Raw genomic sequence first — 19,111 nt, 5'->3', positions numbered from 1 at the left:
GCCGATAGCGATTAAATCGGCCAATTTTAATATATATATATTTGTAATAATGACAATTACAACAATACTGAATGAACAATGAACACTTTTATTTTAACTTAATATAATACATCAATAAAATCTATTTAGTCTCAAATAAATAATGAAACATGTTCAATGTGGTTTAAATAATGCAAAAACAAAGTGTTGGAGAAGAAAGTAAAAGTGCAATATGTGTCATGTAAAAAAGCTAAAGTTTAAGTTCCTTGCTCAGAACATGAGAACATATGAAAGCTGGTGGTTCCTTTTAACATGAGTCTTCAATATTCCCAGGTAAGAAGTTTTAGGTTGTAGTTATTATAGGACTATTTCTCTCTATACATTTGTATTTCATATACCTTTGACTATTGGATGTTCTAATAGGTACTTTAGTATTAACAGCCTAATGTCAGGAGTTGATAGGCTTGAAGTCATAAACAGAGCTGCTGGCAAACGCAGTAAAGTGCTGTTTGAATGAATGCTTCGAGCCTGCTGCTGCCTACCATCGCTCAGTCAGACTGCTCTATCAAATCATAGACTTAATTATAATATAATAACACACAGAAATACGAGCCTTAGGTCAAAGACCTTTCTAAGCTAGGTCAACAAACAGATTACCGACCATTTCGAATCCCACCGTACCTTCTCCGCTATGCAATCTGGTTTCAGAGCTGGTCATGGGTGCACCTCAGTCACGCTCAAGGTCCTAAACGATATCTTAACCGCCATCGATAAGAAACAATACTGTGCAGCCGTATTCATTGACCTGGCCAAGGCTTTCGATTCTGTCAATCACCACATCCTCATCGGCAGACTCAATAGCCTTGGTTTCTCAAATGATTGCCTCGCCTGGTTCACCAACTACTTCTCCGATAGAGTTCAGTGTGTCAAATCGGAGGGCCTGTTGTCCGGGCCTCTGGCAGTCTCTATGGGGGCACCACAGGGTTCAATTCTTGGGCCGACTCTCTTCTCTGTATACATCAATGATTTCGCTCTTGCTGCTGGTGAGTCTCTGATCCACCTCTACGCAGATGACACCATTCTGTATACTTCTGGTCCTTCTTTGGACACTGTGTTAACAACCCTCCAGACGAGCTTCAATTTCATACAACTCTCCTTCCGTGGCCTCCAACTGCTCTTAAATACAAGTAAAACTAAATGCATGCTCTTCAACCGATCGCTGCCTGCACCTGCCCGACTGTCCAGCATCACTACTCTGGACGGTTCTGACTTAGAATATGTGGACAACTACAAATACCTAGGTGTCTGGTTAGACTGTAAACTCTCCTTCCAGACTCACATCAAACATCTCCAATCCAAAGTTAAATCTAGAATTGGCTTCCTATTTCGCAACAAAGCACCCTTCACTCATGCTGCCAAACATACACTCGTAAAACTGACCATCCTACCGATCCTCGACTTCGGCGATGTCATTTACAAAATAGCCTCCAATACCCTACTCAATAAATTGGATGCAGTCTATCACAGTGCCATCCATTTTGTCACCAAAGCCCTATATACTACCCACCACTGCAACCTGTACGCTCTCGTTGGCTGGCCCTCGCTTCATACTCGTCGCCAAACCCACTGGCTCCAGGTCATCTACAAGACCCTGCTAGGTAAAGTCCCCCCTTATCTCAGCTTGCTGGTCACCATAGCAGCACCCACCTGTAGCACGCGCTCCAGCAGGTAACTACAAAAAACTACAAAAATAACTACAAAAATCTCTGAAACTGGAAACACTTATCTCTCTCACTAGCTTTAAGCACCAGCTGTCAGAGCAGCTCACAGATTACTGCACCTGTACATAGCCCATCTATAATTTAGCCCAAACAACTACCTCTTCCCCTACTGTATTTATTTATTTATTTTGCTCCTTTGCACCCCATTATTTCTATTTCTACTTTGCACATTCTTCCACTGCAAATCTACCATTCCAGTGTTTTACTTGCTATATTGTATTTACTTCGCCACCATGGCCTTTTTTGCCTTTACCTCCCTTATCTCATCTAATTTGCTCACATTGTATATAGACTTATTTTACTACTGTATTATTGACTGTATGTTTGTTTTACTCCATGTGTAACTCTGTGTTGTTGTATGTGTCGAACCGCTTTGCTTTATCTTGGCCAGGTTGCAATTGTAAATGAGAACTTGCCTACCTGGTTAAATAAAGGTGAAATAAAAAAATTGAAATAAAAAAGGTCATTAATATGGTCAAATCCGGAAACTATCATTTCGAAAACAAAACATTTATTCTTTCAGTGAAATATGGAACCGTTCCGTATTTTATCTAACGGGTGGCATCCATAAGTCTAAATATTGCTGTTAGATTGCACAACCTTCAATGTTATGTCATAATTACGTAAAATTCTGGCAAATTAGTTCGCAACGAGCCAGGCGGCCCAAACTGCTGCATATACCCTGACTCTGCGTGCAATGAACGCAAGAGAAGTGACACAATTTCCCTAGTTTAATATTGCCTGCTAACCTGAATTTCTTTTAACTAAATATGCAGGTTTAAAAATACATACTTGTGTATTGAGGCTTTGATGTTTATGGTTAGGTACACATTGGTGCAACGACAGTGCTTTTTTCATGAATGCACTTGTTAAATCACCTGTTTGGCGAAGTAGGCTGTGATTCAATGATAAATTAACAGGCACCGCATCGATTATATGCAACGCAGGACAAGCTAGATAAACTAGTCATATTTTTTTTTATTTTACCTTTATTTAACTAGGCAAGTCAGTTAAGAACAAATTCTTATTTTCAATGACGGCCTAGGAACAGTGGGTTAACTGCCTCGTTCAGGGGCAGAATGACAGATATTTACCTTGTCAGTCCAATGCTCTAACCACTAGGCTACCCTGCCGCCCCAATATCATCAGCCATGTGTAGTTAACTAGTGATTATGTTAAGATTGATTGTTTTTTATACATTTAATGCTAGCTAGCACCTTACCGTGGCTCCTTGCTGCACTCACATAACAGGTAGTCAGCCTGCCACGCAGTCTCCTCGTGGAGTGCAATGTAATCGGCCATGATCGGTGTCCAAAAATGCCGATTGTTACGAAAACTTGAAATCGGCCCTAATTAATCGGCCATTCCGATTAATCGGTCGACCTCTAGTTTTCACTCCTCCCTTGTACTTGCTTGAGGAATTAAGGTCACTAATTAGTAAGGAACTGCCCTCACCTGGTTGTCTAGGTCTTAATTGGAAGGAAAAAACCTGCAGACACTAGTCCCTCCCTGGAATGAGCTTGACACCCCAGGTCTATGGGAACTCCCCTTGTTGCTGCTATGGGTCTATGTGTTAAAAGGAGGTTGTTTTCTGGTAGTTAGTGGACCCTGCCACAGTATGGGGCCTCTCCCTCTGGGTCCTATAGCTCCTGTCACCAGGCCTGTCACTGTGTCACAGCCTGGACTGCAGCAGCCTGGGCCCTGTCCACTCTGTCCTTCTTCATTGTGGAACAAGAAGAGTACCATCTTTCAAATTCCCATCTGGGACAGGGGATCCCCATTGTTCCTCTCTCTGGGTCCCACCTCGGCGAGGGGGGACTCTGTCACTGAGGACACAAAGGACATGTCATCATGGTGGAGGACACAGGAGGGGGGTTAGGAGTAACATGAGAGGAGGGTCTCTCTCTCTCTCTCTGAGTGGTTCTACAGGGGTGCAACTGGTGGCTGACACAGTAGAGAACTCACCACAGCCTGAACATAACTCCAGCCTGGCCCCTGTGGCCCCTGCTGACCCATGGGCTTGATGACAGGCTAGGCCCTTTGTCCGGGAGCGCTGTACCTAGGTGAGGGCAGGGGAGGGCAGGGGTAGACAGGGGCAGTAAACAAAGGTGGTGTGGAGGGTGGGAGAAGAGATGATGGCCCCCAGGTCAGAGGACAGTGATGGACAGCTGAGTGATGAGTGCAGCTGTGGACCTGGAGACATACATCTCTCTCTTCTCTCCATCTCTCTATCAATGAGACGTACATCTCTCTCTTCTCTCCATCTCTCTATCAATGAGACATACATCTCTCTCTTCTCTCCATCTCTCTATCAATGAGACGTACATCTCTCTCTTCTCTCTATCAATGAGACGTACATCTCTCTCTTCTCTACATCTCTCTATCAATGAGACCTACATCTCTCTCTTCTCTCCATCTCTCTATCAATGAGACCTACATCTCTCTATCAATGAGACGTACATCTCTCTCTTCTCTCCATCTCTCTATCAATGAGACGTACATCTCTCTCTTCTCTCTATCAATGAGACGTACATCTCTCTCTTCTCTCCATCAATGAGACCTACATCTCTCTATCAATGAGACCTACATCTCTCTCTTCTCTCTATCAATGAGATCTACATCTCTCTATCAATGAGACCTACATCTCTCTTCTCTCTATCAATGAGAACTACATCTCTCTCTTCTCTCCATCAATGAGACCTACATCTCTCTCTTCTCTCTATCAATGAGACGTACATCTCTCTCTTCTCTCCATCAATGAGACCTACATCTCTCTCTTCTCTCCATCAATGAGACCTACATCTCTCTATCAATGAGACCTACATCTCTCTCTATCAATGAGACCTACATCTCTCTCTATCAATGAGACCTACATCTCTCTCTATCAATGAGACCTACATCTCTCTCTATCAATGAGACGTACATCTCTCTCTTCTCTCTATCAATGAGACGTACATCTCTCTCTTCTCTCTATCAATGAGACGTACATCTCTCTATCAATGAGACCTACATCTCTCTATCAATGAGACCTACATCTCTCTCTATCAATGAGACGTACATCTCTCTCTTCTCTCTATCAATGAGACCTACATCTCTCCATCTCTCTATCAATGAGACGTACATATCTCTCTTCTCTCTATCAATGAGACCTACATCTCTCTATCAATGAGACCTACATCTCTCTCTATCAATGAGACCTACATCTCTCTCTATCAATGAGACCTACATCTATCTCTTCATCTCTCTATCAATGAGACGTACATCTCTCTCTTCTCTCTATCAATGAGTCCTACATCTCTCTATCAATGAGACCTACATCTCTCTCTTCTCTCTATCAATGAGACCTATATCTCTCTATCAACGGGACCTAAATCTCTCTATCTCCCACTGATCTGATGAGTAGTGTGAGAGAGAATAAAGACCTCAACAATGCTGGTGAGAATAGCTAGATACAGTAAGCAGCTACATGAAAATGAACATAACAGATGTACTGCCGTACTAAAGACTGTGCCAAGTACAGACCTACAATAGATTAGTTTCAATTACCTTTTTCAAAGCAAAAGGACTAACAAATGTATGCAATTATTACATAACTAAATAGTTTGAGGAAAAATATAGTAGTCTATTTATTCATGGTAAACTAATTAGAAATGACAATGATGGTCATGTTGAACTGTGTGTGGAGAAAAGCATTGTGTAGTCAGGAAGTGTAATGGTTTGAGGTCATGCAGTTTTCCATTGGAAGATGAACTTCCGAGCCCCTGGAATACAGCAGCCCCTTGATTTACGCAGTCGAAGCTGTCCAACTGCTTCCCAGGTCAAAGGTCATCGGCTGCTGCCCACTCTCCTACCGTTCTGTCCACACACACAGCGCTCTGTGCATACCGACCGAGAGGACAGGGGCTGCCGTGTCAGCCAGAAACCCTCCTACTGAGTCATAAACACCTATTCTTACCCGCTCTCCTCCCCTCCTCCCCTCCTCCCCTCCCCCAGAGGAAAGCTGGGGCTGCACTCTGTTGATCTTTCACTCCACGCCCGCCCCACACTCCTTTTACACAGAGCCTGGTAAGAGAACAGAGGAGAGGAATGAAAGGGAGGTAGTAAAGAGAGCGAGACGCAGAATGAACAGAACAGAATGAAAGAAAAGAAGAGAAAAGCCACAGAGAAGGGCCAGATGGGTACCTTCACAGTCCATTTATCAAACCCAATGTGCCTCCCCCTCTCCTCTCCTCTCCTCTCCTCCACCTCCTCCTCCTCCCTTCCCCTCCCCGCCGCTCTCATGTCCTAAACCCCCATGTAATTCTGTAATCATTTTCATTATCATATAATGACCTTACAAAGCCTACAGCAGTTTGCACGGTCAGTACAAAATTCACAGCTGTTCCCTTCAGTGTTTGCTCGCCGGCTGTGACAGTGCAGCCTTTTTATTGGTCCAGAGGCGTGACCTTTGGCTGTGATAGGTCGGCACGGGGTCACCTCACTCAGGAAGGTTTGAGGTGGCCGCAGGCAAAGCACAGGTCACAACACCTGCCAATAAGTTAGAACACACTACGGCAAGAAATATAAAGTCATGATTGATGTCCACACGACAACTAACAACAACCTTCCAGGTCCCTGGCTAGAGGCTCTCCAGATCTAGTCAATGTCAACCTAAAGGGCTCCAGTATAGCAACGCTTCCAGGGGTCATACGTTCTGGATTGCAAAGGATAAGTACCTAGTGTTTACCTTACCCTCATGATGTATTCTTTAACTGCCATGCTACGGAACAGCCCCCTCACTCACTCACAGACCTAATAATGGCTGTTTGGAGGGCCACTCACAGGACATTTATCTAAGGACATGGTAGACAGCATATATACAGTACCAGTCAAGAGTTTGGACACACCGACTCATTCAAGGGTTTTTCTTTATTTTTACTATTTTCTACATTGTAGAATAATAGTGAAGACATCAAAACGATTAAATAACACATATGGAATAATATAGTAACCAAAGAAAAGTGTTAAACAAATGAAAATATATTTTAGATACTTAAAAGTAGCCACCCTTTGCCTTAGCACACTCTTGGCATTCTCTTAACCAGCTTCATGAGGTAGTCACCTGGAATGCATTTCAATTAACAGGTGTGCCTTGTTAAAAGTTAATTTGTGGAATTTATTTCCTTCTTAATGCATTTGAGCCCATCAGTTGTGTTGTCACAAGGTAGGGTTGGTATACAGAAGAGCCCTATTTGGTAAAAGACCCGAGTCCATATTATGGCAAGAACAGCTAAAAAAAAACATCCAGTGCTATGATGAAACTGGCTCTCATGAGGACCGCCACAGGAAAGGAAGACCCGGCGTCACCTCTGCTGCAGAGGATAAGTTCATTAGTTACCAGCCTCAGAAATCGGCAATTAACTGTACCTCAGAATGCAGCCCAAATAAATGCTTCACAGAGTTCAAGTAACAGACAAATCTCAACATCAACTGTTCACAGGAGACTGCATAAATCAGGCTTTCATGGTCAAACTGCTGCATAAAAAAACACTAATGCACGACACCAATAATAAGAAGAGACTTGCTTGGGCCAAGAAACGTGAGCAATGGACATTAGACCAGCGGAAATCTGTCCTTTGGTCTGATGAGTCCAAATTTGAGATTTTTGGTTCTAACCGCCGTGTCTTTGTGAGACACAGAGTAGGTGAACAGATGATCTCCGCATGTGTGGTTTCCACCGTGAAGCATGGAGGAGGAGGCGTGATGGTGCTTTGCTGGTGACACTGTCAATTATTTATTTAGTATTCAAGGCACACTTAACCAGCATAGCTACCCAGCATTCTGCAGCGATACGCCATCCCATCTGGTTTGCGTTTAGTGGGACTACCATTTGTTTTTGAACTGGACAATGACCCAACACACCTCCAGGCTGTGTAAGGGCTATTTGACCAATAAGGAGAGTGATGGTGCTGCATCAGATGACCTGGCCTCCACAATCATCCGACCTCAACCAAATTGAGATGGTTAGGGATGAGTTGGATCGATGAAGGAAAAGCAGCCAACAAGTGCTCAGCATATGTAGGAATTCAAGACTGTTGGAAAAGCATTCCTCATGAAGCTGGTTGAGAGAATGCCAAGAGTGTGCAAATCTGTCATCAAGGCAAAGGGTGGCTACTTTGAAGAATCTCAAACTATTTCATAGTTTTGATGTCTTCACTATTATTTTACAATGTAGAAAATAGTAAAAATAAAGAAAAACCCTTGAATGAGTCGGTGTGTCCAAAACCTTTGACTGGTACTGTATATCAAAGCTTTCTCAATATGCACCCACCAGAAACCAAGTTACAGGACAAAAAGATCATAAGAATAAGAAAGGCCTCATAACTTCATTGTTGCAGTGGGGATGAATGAATGGATGGACTGCTCTCACAGTGCTGGGGGAGCGAAGACATTCCTCACCCTGAGTACCCATAAGTCACTGGTGAAGACCTGGCGGTCACGGGGAACATCTCTCTTTTCCTCTCTCTCTCTCTCTCTCTCTATAGTGGTAAAAACGCCTGAGGGAATACTGGGCTGAGAGCTAGCAGGCACAGGTTTGCTGAGCGCTCTGGTGCTTTAACTGGTGGTGTTTAAGAAACTAAAGTCAGGGGAAACTTCATCAATCAGCTTGCTGTGCTTATGTTTCTGTGCCTTTAGCTGGAGTAATCCATCATGTTGTTTTGTGTTCTGAAACCTTTAGCGAGCATTATTCTCCGAAGGGTTTCCATGGAAACAAAAGAACAGCAGAACGCAGACAGTGGAGCCTGTTGAATAGTGAGTCTACTGAAACCTAATTAAAAATTCATATAAATATAAAACATTAAAACAGTCAAATTAATCTACTGGTTCATTTTAAAAAGTACAATTTTGGTGAGTGGTTTTATGGAAATAAATGAATGTTTGAATCTGTCAGACTAAACTGAGCTGAACTTTGGTCTCTCTTTCTCTCTCTAATATATCAACATTCATATAGTTTATCTTTGATTAGGAACAATGAAACTACTTCAGAACAAAATCCTGCAGAGACCCCAAAGTGTAGCTATCTTTCATCACAAAGTGTTTCTTTTCCCTTATCCCTCCATATCTCAAATCATTATCAGAATCTTAACATTGCGCGAGGCCATGTGTTTCGTTTTGTCTAAACGTCGTCTGTTGACGGCCACTTCACAGACGACCCCCAGCTTGCTTTTTGGGGAGAGGCATTATCTGCGTGCAGAGAGATAGGGAGCAGTCGGAGTTCAAACCCATTACGGCTGTGTATGTGTGTGTGTATATGTCCGTGTGTGTATATGTCTGTGTGTGTGTGTGTATATGTCTGTGTGTGTATATCTCTCTGTGTGTGTGTGTGTATATGTCTGTGTGTGTATATATCTGTGTGTGTATATGTCTGTGTGTGTATATGTCTGTGTATATGTCTATGTCTATGTGTGTGTGTATATGTCTGTGTGTGTGTGTGTGTATATGTCTGTGTGTGTATATGTCTATGTGAGTGTATATGTGTGTGTATATGTGTGTGTATATGTGTGTGTATATGTGTGTGTATATGTCTCTGTGTCTCTGTGTCTCTGTGTCTCTGTGTCTGTGTGTGTGGCGCTGTCCCCCCAATCTAATCACTCTATCCTGCTGATTAAATAAACTCCTGTCTGAACCGAAGACAGGCACCCTGCATTTCCTGTCCTGAGCCTTGTTATTGGTTTCCCTGCGATGTGTGAGGGCTGGGCTGTGTGTGTGTGTGTGTGCATGTGTGTGCGGCTGTGCTGGAACAGACATGTGTGGGTTGGTGGTGTTGTAGTAGTGTTGGGGGGTGGGTGTAGTGACTAGTGGGATGGTTTCTAGCTTTCAGCACCTGCGTTAGGAATGCAGTTCAGATGGCCAGCCCTCCCTCCTTCCCTCCTCCAGAGAGGCTGAGAGGCCGGGCTAGGCATCAACGCAGGCTGACGAGGTGTGTGGAAACTGTCTGTTTACAAGAATCATCTGGTCAGGGTGTAGCTCGGGTCAACAAGAGGGCCACATCAAAACAAAGGCGGGCCACAGGGTTATGGGGGTGATAGAGGGTATGGAGGGGAGAGGGTGGAGTCTGTACAGATAGCCAGCAGAAGTTTGCTTAATGCCATTTTGGAGAAAGAAACATTTCCCTGGTTGGCATGAATCTGTAGTGTGTAGTCTGTGTGTGTTTGTCCCTGGTTGGCATGAATCTGTAGTGTGTAGTCTGTGTGTGTTTGTCCCTGGTTGGTATTAATCTGTAGTGTGTAGTCTGTGTGTGTTTGTCCCTGGTTGGTATTAATCTGTAGTATATAGTCTGTGTGTGTTTGTCCCTGGTTGGTATTAATCTGTAGTCTGTGTGTTTGTCCCTGGTTGGTATTAATCTGTAGTGTGTAGTCTGTGTGTGTTTGTCCCTGGTTGGTATTAATCTGTAGTATATAGTCTGTGTGTGTTTGTCCCTGGTTGGTATTAATCTGTAGTATATAGTCTGTGTGTGTTTGTCCCTGGTTGGTATTAATCTGTAGTATGTAGTCTGTGTGTTTGTCCCTGGTTGGTATTAATCTGTAGTATGTAGTCTGTGTGTTTGTCCCTGGTTGGTATTAATCTGTAGTGTGTAGTCTGTGTGTGTTTGTCCCTGGTTGGTATTAATCTGTAGTATGTAGTCTGTGTGTGTTTGTCCCTGGTTGGTATTAATCTGTAGTGTGTAGTCTGTGTGTGTTTGTCCCTGGTTGGTATTAATCTGTAGTGTGTAGTCTGTGTGTGTTTGTCCCTGGTTGGTATTAATCTGTAGTATGTAGTCTGTGTGTGTTCATTCACCTCCATGCTCTTTAGGTTCTTACCAGAGCCAGGGCCGGGGTCTCGTCTGCCCCTGAACACAGGGTGTCCAGGCTGGGACACACAGGGAGGGAGAGGCCCTTACAGCTGGGGCCTAGTGGCTGATTATGACCCCCCTCAACTGCTTTGGTGCCGTTGTCTCAGAAAGACACACACTAAGCTACACACACAGGCATACAACACACAGGAATGCACACACACATCTTTGCGCACGCACACACACACAGGAACATACACACACTACACATTATACACACACATTATTACATATACATCCTCATAAACTGGGTGGTTTATGAAAGCTGATTGGCTGACAGTCGTGGTATGTCAGACCATATACCATGGGTACGACAAAACCACCTCAGTGATTTATGGTATATGGCCAATATACCACGGCTAAGGGGCTGTATCCAGGCACTCCGCGTTGAGTCGTGCTTAAGGACAGCCCTTAGCTGTGGTATATTGGCCATATAACACACCCCCTCTGGCCTTATTGCTTAATTATACCATGGCATTGTTGAAAACTCGTTTCTGATTGGCTTGAAGGGCATTCTAGAGCATGCATTATTTCCAACGTTGCCAACTTTGTGACTTTTCAGACCCCTCCAGCGACTTTTATTGGTAAAATATTCTAGCTACTATTCACACTGGTGTGTCGTGGAACACACCTTCCACATCGTGCATTGTTTTCAATAGAACGCATAGCACCTCGTTCATTATCCCTTACATAACACCCTCCCACACAAAACACATGATGTTTTGTGTGGGAGGGTGTTATGGGTGTATATGTAATAATATGTAGTGTGTGTGTGTCAAAGTTCTAATAGGGGGTGCTTATAATTGTCCTGTTTCACTGCAGGTACAAGCGGGTAACCTGTACGAGTGTGAGGTGTGAAATGTACATCCCAACTCCCCCTGAGACACCCTCGTAGAGCGGCTGTGTGTGTGTGTCTGTGTGTGTGTGTGTGTGTGTGTGTGTGTGTGTGTGTGTGTGTGTGTGTGTGTGTCTGTGTGTGTGTGTGTGTGTGTGTGTGTGTGTGTGTGTGTCTTTCTGAGAAAAAGGCACTGAAACAGTAGAGAGGGGGGGTTACCACTACCAGAGTGGAGACAGAGATGGAACAGCTAAAACAAACACATGATGTTTTGTGTGGGAGGGTGTTATGGGTGTATATGTAATAACATGTAGGGTGTTCACCCACTCTGGGCAGAGTGGGTGAAAAGGCGCTTTGCTTATGAAATTTCACTTCCTTACGTTATAAAATACATCTTAACCAGACAAATATTATTATTCATGTTCTGAATCGTTCAGTGGGGTGTTTCTCTAAAAGCTACATTTGCATGACACGAGCCGGATTAAATGTAAAAGGCTTTGGAAAAAGAAGCTTGGTATTCGCTCAGTGCTCCGTTGACATTTCACAGAGATACGCTTGTTTTTGTGAGAAATCTTAGAAAGAGTACTTGAATTTCAAATTAATATTAAAAACGTATACTAAAATAAGAAAATACTACATGTCCTGTCTCAAAATCTATATCCATCTGACCTCTATACTGTTTTCTGTCCTGTGGATTCATGAAGAAAGTTCAACGGGAAAGAGAAGCTGTCAAGTAGCCAGTAGCCTTAATTCATGGACAGAGTCCAGCCTGGCAGACGCCATGCAATTTTCCAGATTTTTGACCACTTTTTTTCTCTGGCCTCCATTGATTTAGTCACACTAATTCTGGCCGTCCTACAAGGTTCTGATAGAGAGATGAGGTTTGGACCATTGATTTAGTCACACTAATTCTGGCCGTCCTACAAGGTTCTGATAGAGAGATGAGGTTTGGACCATTGATTTAGTCACACTAATTCTGGCCGTCCTACAAGGTTCTGATAGAGAGATGAGGTTTGGACCATTGATTTAGTCACACTAATTCTGGCCGTCCTACAAGGTTCTGATAGAGAGATGAGGTTTGGACCATTGATTTAGTCACACTAATTCTGGCCGTCCTACAAGGTTCTGATAAAGACATGAGGTTTGGACCATTGATTTAGTCACACTAATTCTGGCCGTCCTACAAGGTTCTGATAAAGACATGAGGTTGGACCATTGATTTAGTCACACTAATTCTGGCCGTCCTACAAGGTTCTGATAAAGACATGAGGTTTGGACCATTGATTTAGTCACACTAATTCTGGCCGTCCTACAAGGTTCTGATAGAGAGATGAGGTTTGGACCATTGATTTAGTCACACTAATTCTGGCCGTCCTACAAGGTTCTGATAGAGAGATGAGGTTTGGACCATTGATTTAGTCACACTAATTCTGGCCGTCCTACAAGGTTCTGATAGAGAGATGAGGTTTGGACCATTGATTTAGTCACACTAATTCTGGCCGTCCTACAAGGTTCTGATAAAGACATGAGGTTTGGACCATTGATTTAGTCACACTAATTCTGGCCGTCCTACAAGGTTCTGATAAAGACATGAGGTTTGGACCATTGATTTAGTCACACTAATTCTGGCCGTCCTACAAGGTTCTGATAGAGAGATGAGGTTTGGACCATTGATTTAGTCACACTAATTCTGGCCGTCCTACAAGGTTCTGATAGAGAGATGAGGTTTGGACCATTGATTTAGTCACACTAATTCTGGCCGTCCTACAAGGTTCTGATAAAGACATGAGGTTTGGACCATTGATTTAGTCACACTAATTCTGGCCGTCCTACAAGGTTCTGATAAAGACATGAGGTTTGGACCATTGATTTAGTCACACTAATTCTGGCCGTCCTACAAGGTTCTGATAAAGACATGAGGTTTGGACCATTGATTTAGTCACACTAATTCTGGCCGTCCTACAAGGTTCTGATAGAGAGATGAGGTTTGGACCATTGATTTAGTCACACTAATTCTGGCCGTCCTACAAGGTTCTGATAGAGAGATGAGGTTTGGACCATTGATTTAGTCACACTAATTCTGGTCGTCCTACAAGGTTCTGATAGAGACATGAGGTTTGGACCATTGATTTAGTCACACTAATTCTGGCCGTCCTACAAGGTTCTGATAAAGACATGAGGTTTGGACCATTGATTTAGTCACACTAATTCTGGCCGTCCTACAAGGTTCTGATAAAGACATGAGGTTTGGACCATTGATTTAGTCACACTAATTCTGGCCGTCCTACAAGGTTCTGATAAAGACATGAGGTTTGGACCATTGGTTTTCCGTTAGAGGATGATCTACACAATTCATTATTTAACCCATTGGGCAAAATATGTGTTTTTATGTGTGTGTGTATGTGTGTGTGCGCGCACAGATATGTGTGTGCATTCATGCGTATGCATGCCTGTGTGTGTGGCTGAGTGTGTCTTTCTGAGACAAGAGCACCAATGCAGTAGAGTGAGGGGGGGGTTACCACTACCAGAGTGGAGACAGAGATGGAGCAGCTAAAACAAACATATTATGTTTATTTGTGTGGGAGGGTGTTATGGGTGTATATGTAATAACATGTGTGTATAATATGTAGTGTGTGTGTGTGTGTGTGTGTGTGTGTGTGTGTGTGTGTGTGTGTGTGTGTGTGTGTGTGTGTGTGTGTGTGTGTGTGTGTGTGGAGGGGGGGATAGAACCAATCCAAGACACGTCACCCTGATAGCTGCTAGGTCCAAGGACCCCTCACTACAAACAACCTCCAACACCCACGTCAGATCTGCAGACTATCTGAGGAATTCACTTCACATCACCTCCATTCGTAATCAAATTTCAACAATACTGATTCCTTTAAGGTTTTTTGTCACACAATTGAAAGTGTAACAGGGTGTGATTCTTGAACATGTGCCATCCAGACAAGTGTGCTTGTTTTCACATTTCAAAATTGTTGTGTGTGAGTTTCTGTTTACTGTTGTTGTTGTTTACTGTTGTTGGTGGTAATTTGTTTACCTGTCTCTCCAGGTCTGCCTGTGCTGCTGTCTGTCTGTCAGGGCAGTTAGCAAGGTCTCCGCCATCTCTCTCCTGCCCTCCTCCGGTTGTCCCTCTTCCTCTACCGCTGCCAATAAGAGTTGCGTCTGAAAGATAGGAAGTAAACAGGAAATGATGTATTAAAATGACATGGTTCCATATCTCGATTCTGTCTATGAATCCAAAGTAAACCATATCTCAGACTTATCAGGCCCAATTTGGCGCAGGCGGAATTTGAGTTGTTTTGAACACTTCCTGACTCGCCTGTTCGAGCTACAGACTTCCTGGACATGTCATTTGACGCGTCTATTTGTCCTGGATACACCCATAGCAGCCTTTTGCGTCGGCGAGACAACATTCAGAAACCGGTTGTTCTCACGAAAACGTCTCTAAAGTCTGAACAGTTTGAGCTACAGACTATTATGACCCCATCATGGCATCAAAGCCTAGACTCTCACGAAGACGGACGTACTGTCTGTTTTGCTCTACGACGATCACAAGCCACACTCGTTAGAACGTAAGAGTTTTTCTACATAGAAGATCATAAATAAGTATTGCATTGTGACAACTCCTGATGTTTTGCTGAGCTTTCTAATAGCTCCCAGACAGACATGTAACACTTACAGACAAATCGCAGACATGGGTATAAGGCAATAGGTGACGTTTTGTGGATATAACAGTCACTTTCATAAATTTCTGCCCAGGGAAAAGTGGCTGTAATGCAGGGAATAGCGTCTATAACGCAAGGAATAGCGTCTATAACGCAGGGAATAGCGTCTATAACGCAGGGAATAGCGTCTATAACGCAGGGAGTAGCGTCTATAACGCAGGGAATAGCGTCTATAACGCAGGGAGTAGCGTCTATAACGCAGGGAATAGCGTCTATAACGCAGGGAATAGCGTCTATAACGCAGGGAGTAGAGTCTATAACGCATGGAATAGAGTCTATAATGCAGGGAGTAGAGTCTATAATGCAGGGAGTAGAGTCTATAATGCAGGGAGTAGTGTCTATAATGCAGGGAGTAGTGTCTATAATGCAGGGAGTAGTGTCTATAATGCAGGGTATAGAGTCTATAATGCAGGGAGTAGTGTCTATAATGCAGGGTATAGAGTCTATAATGCAGGGAGTAGTGTCTATAATGCAGGGAGTAGTGTCTATAATGCAGGGTATAGAGTCTATAATGCAGGGAGTAGTGTCTATAATGCAGGGAGTAGTGTCTATAATGCAGGGAGTAGTGTCTATAATGCAGGGAGTAGTGTCTATAATGCAGGGAGTAGTGTCTATAATGCAGGGAGTAGTGTCTATAATGCAGGGAGTAGTGTCTATAATGCAGGGTATAGAGTCTATAATGCAGGGAGTAGTGTCTATAATGCAGGGAGTAGTGTCTATAATGCAGGGTATAGAGTCTATAATGCAGGGAGTAGTGTCTATAATGCAGGGAGTAGTGTCTATAATGCAGGGTATAGAGTCTATAATGCAGGGAGTAGTGTCTATAATGCAGGGAGTAGTGTCTATAATGCAGGGTATAGAGTCTATAATGCAGGGAGTAGTGTCTATAATGCAGGGTATAGTGTCTATAATGCAGGGAGTAGTGTCTATAATGCAGGGAGTAGTGTCTATAATGCAGGGAGTAGAGTCTATAATGCAGGGAGTAGTGTCTATAATGCAGGGTGTAGTGTCTATAATGCAGGGAGTAGTGTCTATAATGCAGGGTATAGAGTCTATAATGCAGGGTATAGTGTCTATAATGCAGGGAGTAGTGTCTATAATGCAGGGAGTAGTGTCTATAATGCAGGGAGTAGAGTCTATAACGCAGGGAATAGAGTCTATAATGCAGGGAGTAGTGTCTATAACGCAGGGTATAGAGTCTATAATGCAGGGAGTAGTGTCTATAATGCAGGGAGTAGAGTCTATAATGCAGGGAGTAGTGTCTATAATGCAGGGTATAGAGTCTATAATGCAGGGAGTAGTGTCTATAACGCAGGGTATAGAGTCTATAACGCAGGGTATAGAGTCTATAACGCAGGGAGTAGAGTCTATAATGCAGGGTATATAGTCTATAATGCAGGGTATATAGTCTATAACGCAGGGAGTAGAGTCTATAATGCAGGGTATATAGTCTATAATGCAGGGTATAGTGTCTATAACGCAGGGAATAGAGTCTATAACGCAGGGTATATAGTCTATAACGCAGGGTATATAGTCTATAATGCAGGGTATAGTGTCTATAACGCAGGGAATAGAGTCTATAACGCAGGGTATATAGTCTATAACGCAGGGTATAGAGTCTATAATGCAGGGTATATAGTCTATAATGCAGGGTATATAGTCTATAATGCAGGGTATAGTGTCTATAACGCAGGGAATAGAGTCTATAATGCAGGGTATATAGTCTATAACGCAGGGAATAGAGTCTATAACGCAGGGTATATAGTCTATAATGCAGGGAGTAGAGTCTATAATGCAGGGTATAGAGTCTATAATACAGGGTATATAGTCTATAACGCAGGGTATAGAGTCTATAATGCAGGGTATATAGTCTATAATGCAGGGTATATAGTCTATAATGCAGGGAGTAGAGTCTATAATGCAGGGTATAGAGTCTATAATGCAGGGTATATAGTCTATAACGCAGGGTATAGAGTCTATAATGCAGGGTATATAGTCTATAATGCAGGGAGTAGAGTCTATAATGCAGGGTATAGAGTCTATAATGCAGGGTATATAGTCTATAACGCAGGGTATAGAGTCTATAACGCAGGGTATATAGTCTATAACGCAGGGTATAGAGTCTATAATGCAGGGTATATAGTCTATAATGCAGGGAGTAGAGTCTATAATGCATGGTATAGAGTCTATAATGCAGGGTATATAGTCTATAATGCAGGGTATATAGTCTATAATGCAGGGTATATAGTCTATAATGCAGGGTATAGTGTCTATAACGCAGGGAGTAGAGTCTATAATGCAGGGTATATAGTCTATAACGCAGGGAGTAGAGTCTATAATGCAGGGTATATAGTCTATAATGCAGGGTATATAGTCTATAATGCAGGGAATAGAGTCTATAATGCAGGGTATATAGTCTATAACGCAGGGTATAGAGTCTATAATGCAGGGTATATAGTCTATAATGCAGGGTATAGTGTCTATAACGCAGGGAGTAGAGTCTATAATGCAGGGTATATAGTCTATAACGCAGGGAGTAGAGTCTATAATGCAGGGTATATAGTCTATAACGCAGGGAGTAGAGTCTATAATGCAGGGTGTATAGTCTATAATGCAGGGTATATAGTCTATAACGCAGGGAGTAGAGTCTATAATGCAGGGTATATAGTCTATAACGCAGGGAGTAGAGTCTATAATGCAGGGTATATAGTCTATAATGCAGGGTATATAGTCTATAATGCAGGGTATAGTGTCTATAACGCAGGGAATAGAGTCTATAACGCAGGGTATAGAGTCTATAATGCAGGGTATAGAGTCTATAATGCAGGGTATAGAGTCTATAATGCAGGGAGTAGAGTCTATAATGCAGGGAGTAGAGTCTATAATGCAGGGAGTAGTGTCTATAATGCAGGGAGTAGTGTCTATAATGCAGGGAGTAGAGTCTATAATGCAGGGAGTAGAGTCTATAATGCAGGGAGTAGAGTCTATAATGCATGGAATAGAGTCTATAATGCAGGGAGTAGTGTCTATAATGCAGGGAGTAGAGTCTATAATGCAGGGAGTAGTGTCTATAATGCAGGGAGTAGTGTCTATAATGCATGGAGTAGTGTCTATAATGCATGGAGTAGTGTCTATAATGCAGGGAGTAGTGTCTATAATGCATGGAGTAGTGTCTATAATGCAGGGAGTAGTGTCTATAATGCATGGAATAGAGTCTATAATGCAGGGAGTAGAGTCTATAATGCATGGAATAGAGTCTATAATGCAGGGAGTAGTGTCTATAATGCAGTGAGTAGAGTCTATAATGCAGTGAGTAGAGTCTATAACGCAGGGAATAGAGTCTATAATGCAGGGAGTAGAGTCTATAACGCATGGAATAGAGTCTATAATGCAGGGAGTAGAGTCTATAATGCAGGGAGTAGAGTCTATAATGCAGGGAGTAGTGTCTATAATGCAGGGAGTAGAGTCTATAATGCAGGGAGTAGAGTCTATAATGCAGGGAGTAGAGTCTATAATGCAGGGAGTAGAGTCTATAATGCAGGGAGTAGTGTCTATAATGCAGGGAGTAGAGTCTATAATGCAGGGAGTAGAGTCTATAATGCAGGGTATATAGTCTATAATGCAGGGTATATAGTCTATAATGCAGGGAGTATAGTCTATAAGGCAGGGAGTAGTGTCTATAATGCAGGGAATAGAGTCTATAATGCAGGGAGTAGAGTCTATAATGCAGGGAGTAGAGTCTATAATGCAGGGAGTAGTGTCTATAATGCAGGGAGTAGTGTCTATAATGCAGGGAGTAGAGTCTATAATGCAGGGAGTAGAGTCTATAATGCAGGGAGTAGAGTCTATAATGCAGGGAGTAGAGTCTATAATGCAGGGAGTAGAGTCTATAATGCAGGGAGTAGAGTCTATAATG

General features: G+C 42.8%; 1 protein-coding gene across 1 annotated transcript in view; it reads right to left on the bottom strand.

The window, feature by feature from the left end:
• Window positions 1-3,509: 3,509 nt before the first annotated feature.
• Window positions 3,510-19,111, bottom strand: part of LOC120052815 (alpha-ketoglutarate-dependent dioxygenase FTO-like) — an 87,233-nt gene continuing 71,631 nt past the window's right edge. Inside the window, exons 8-11 of the mRNA XM_038999983.1 lie at window positions 14,508-14,632; window positions 10,601-10,649; window positions 3,726-3,819; window positions 3,510-3,586 (exon numbers count right to left, since the gene is read on the bottom strand). Coding sequence (XP_038855911.1) covers window positions 3,510-3,586; window positions 3,726-3,819; window positions 10,601-10,649; window positions 14,508-14,632 — 345 coding nt within the window. The remainder of the gene's footprint in view (window positions 3,587-3,725; window positions 3,820-10,600; window positions 10,650-14,507; window positions 14,633-19,111) is intronic.

The sequence above is a fragment of the Salvelinus namaycush genome, chromosome 1 (genome assembly GCF_016432855.1).
Source record: "Salvelinus namaycush isolate Seneca chromosome 1, SaNama_1.0, whole genome shotgun sequence".
Taxonomy (NCBI): domain Eukaryota; kingdom Metazoa; phylum Chordata; class Actinopteri; order Salmoniformes; family Salmonidae; genus Salvelinus; species Salvelinus namaycush.
The sequence above is the reverse complement of the archived record's forward strand: the minus strand, read 5'-3'. Positions and strand labels throughout refer to the sequence as shown.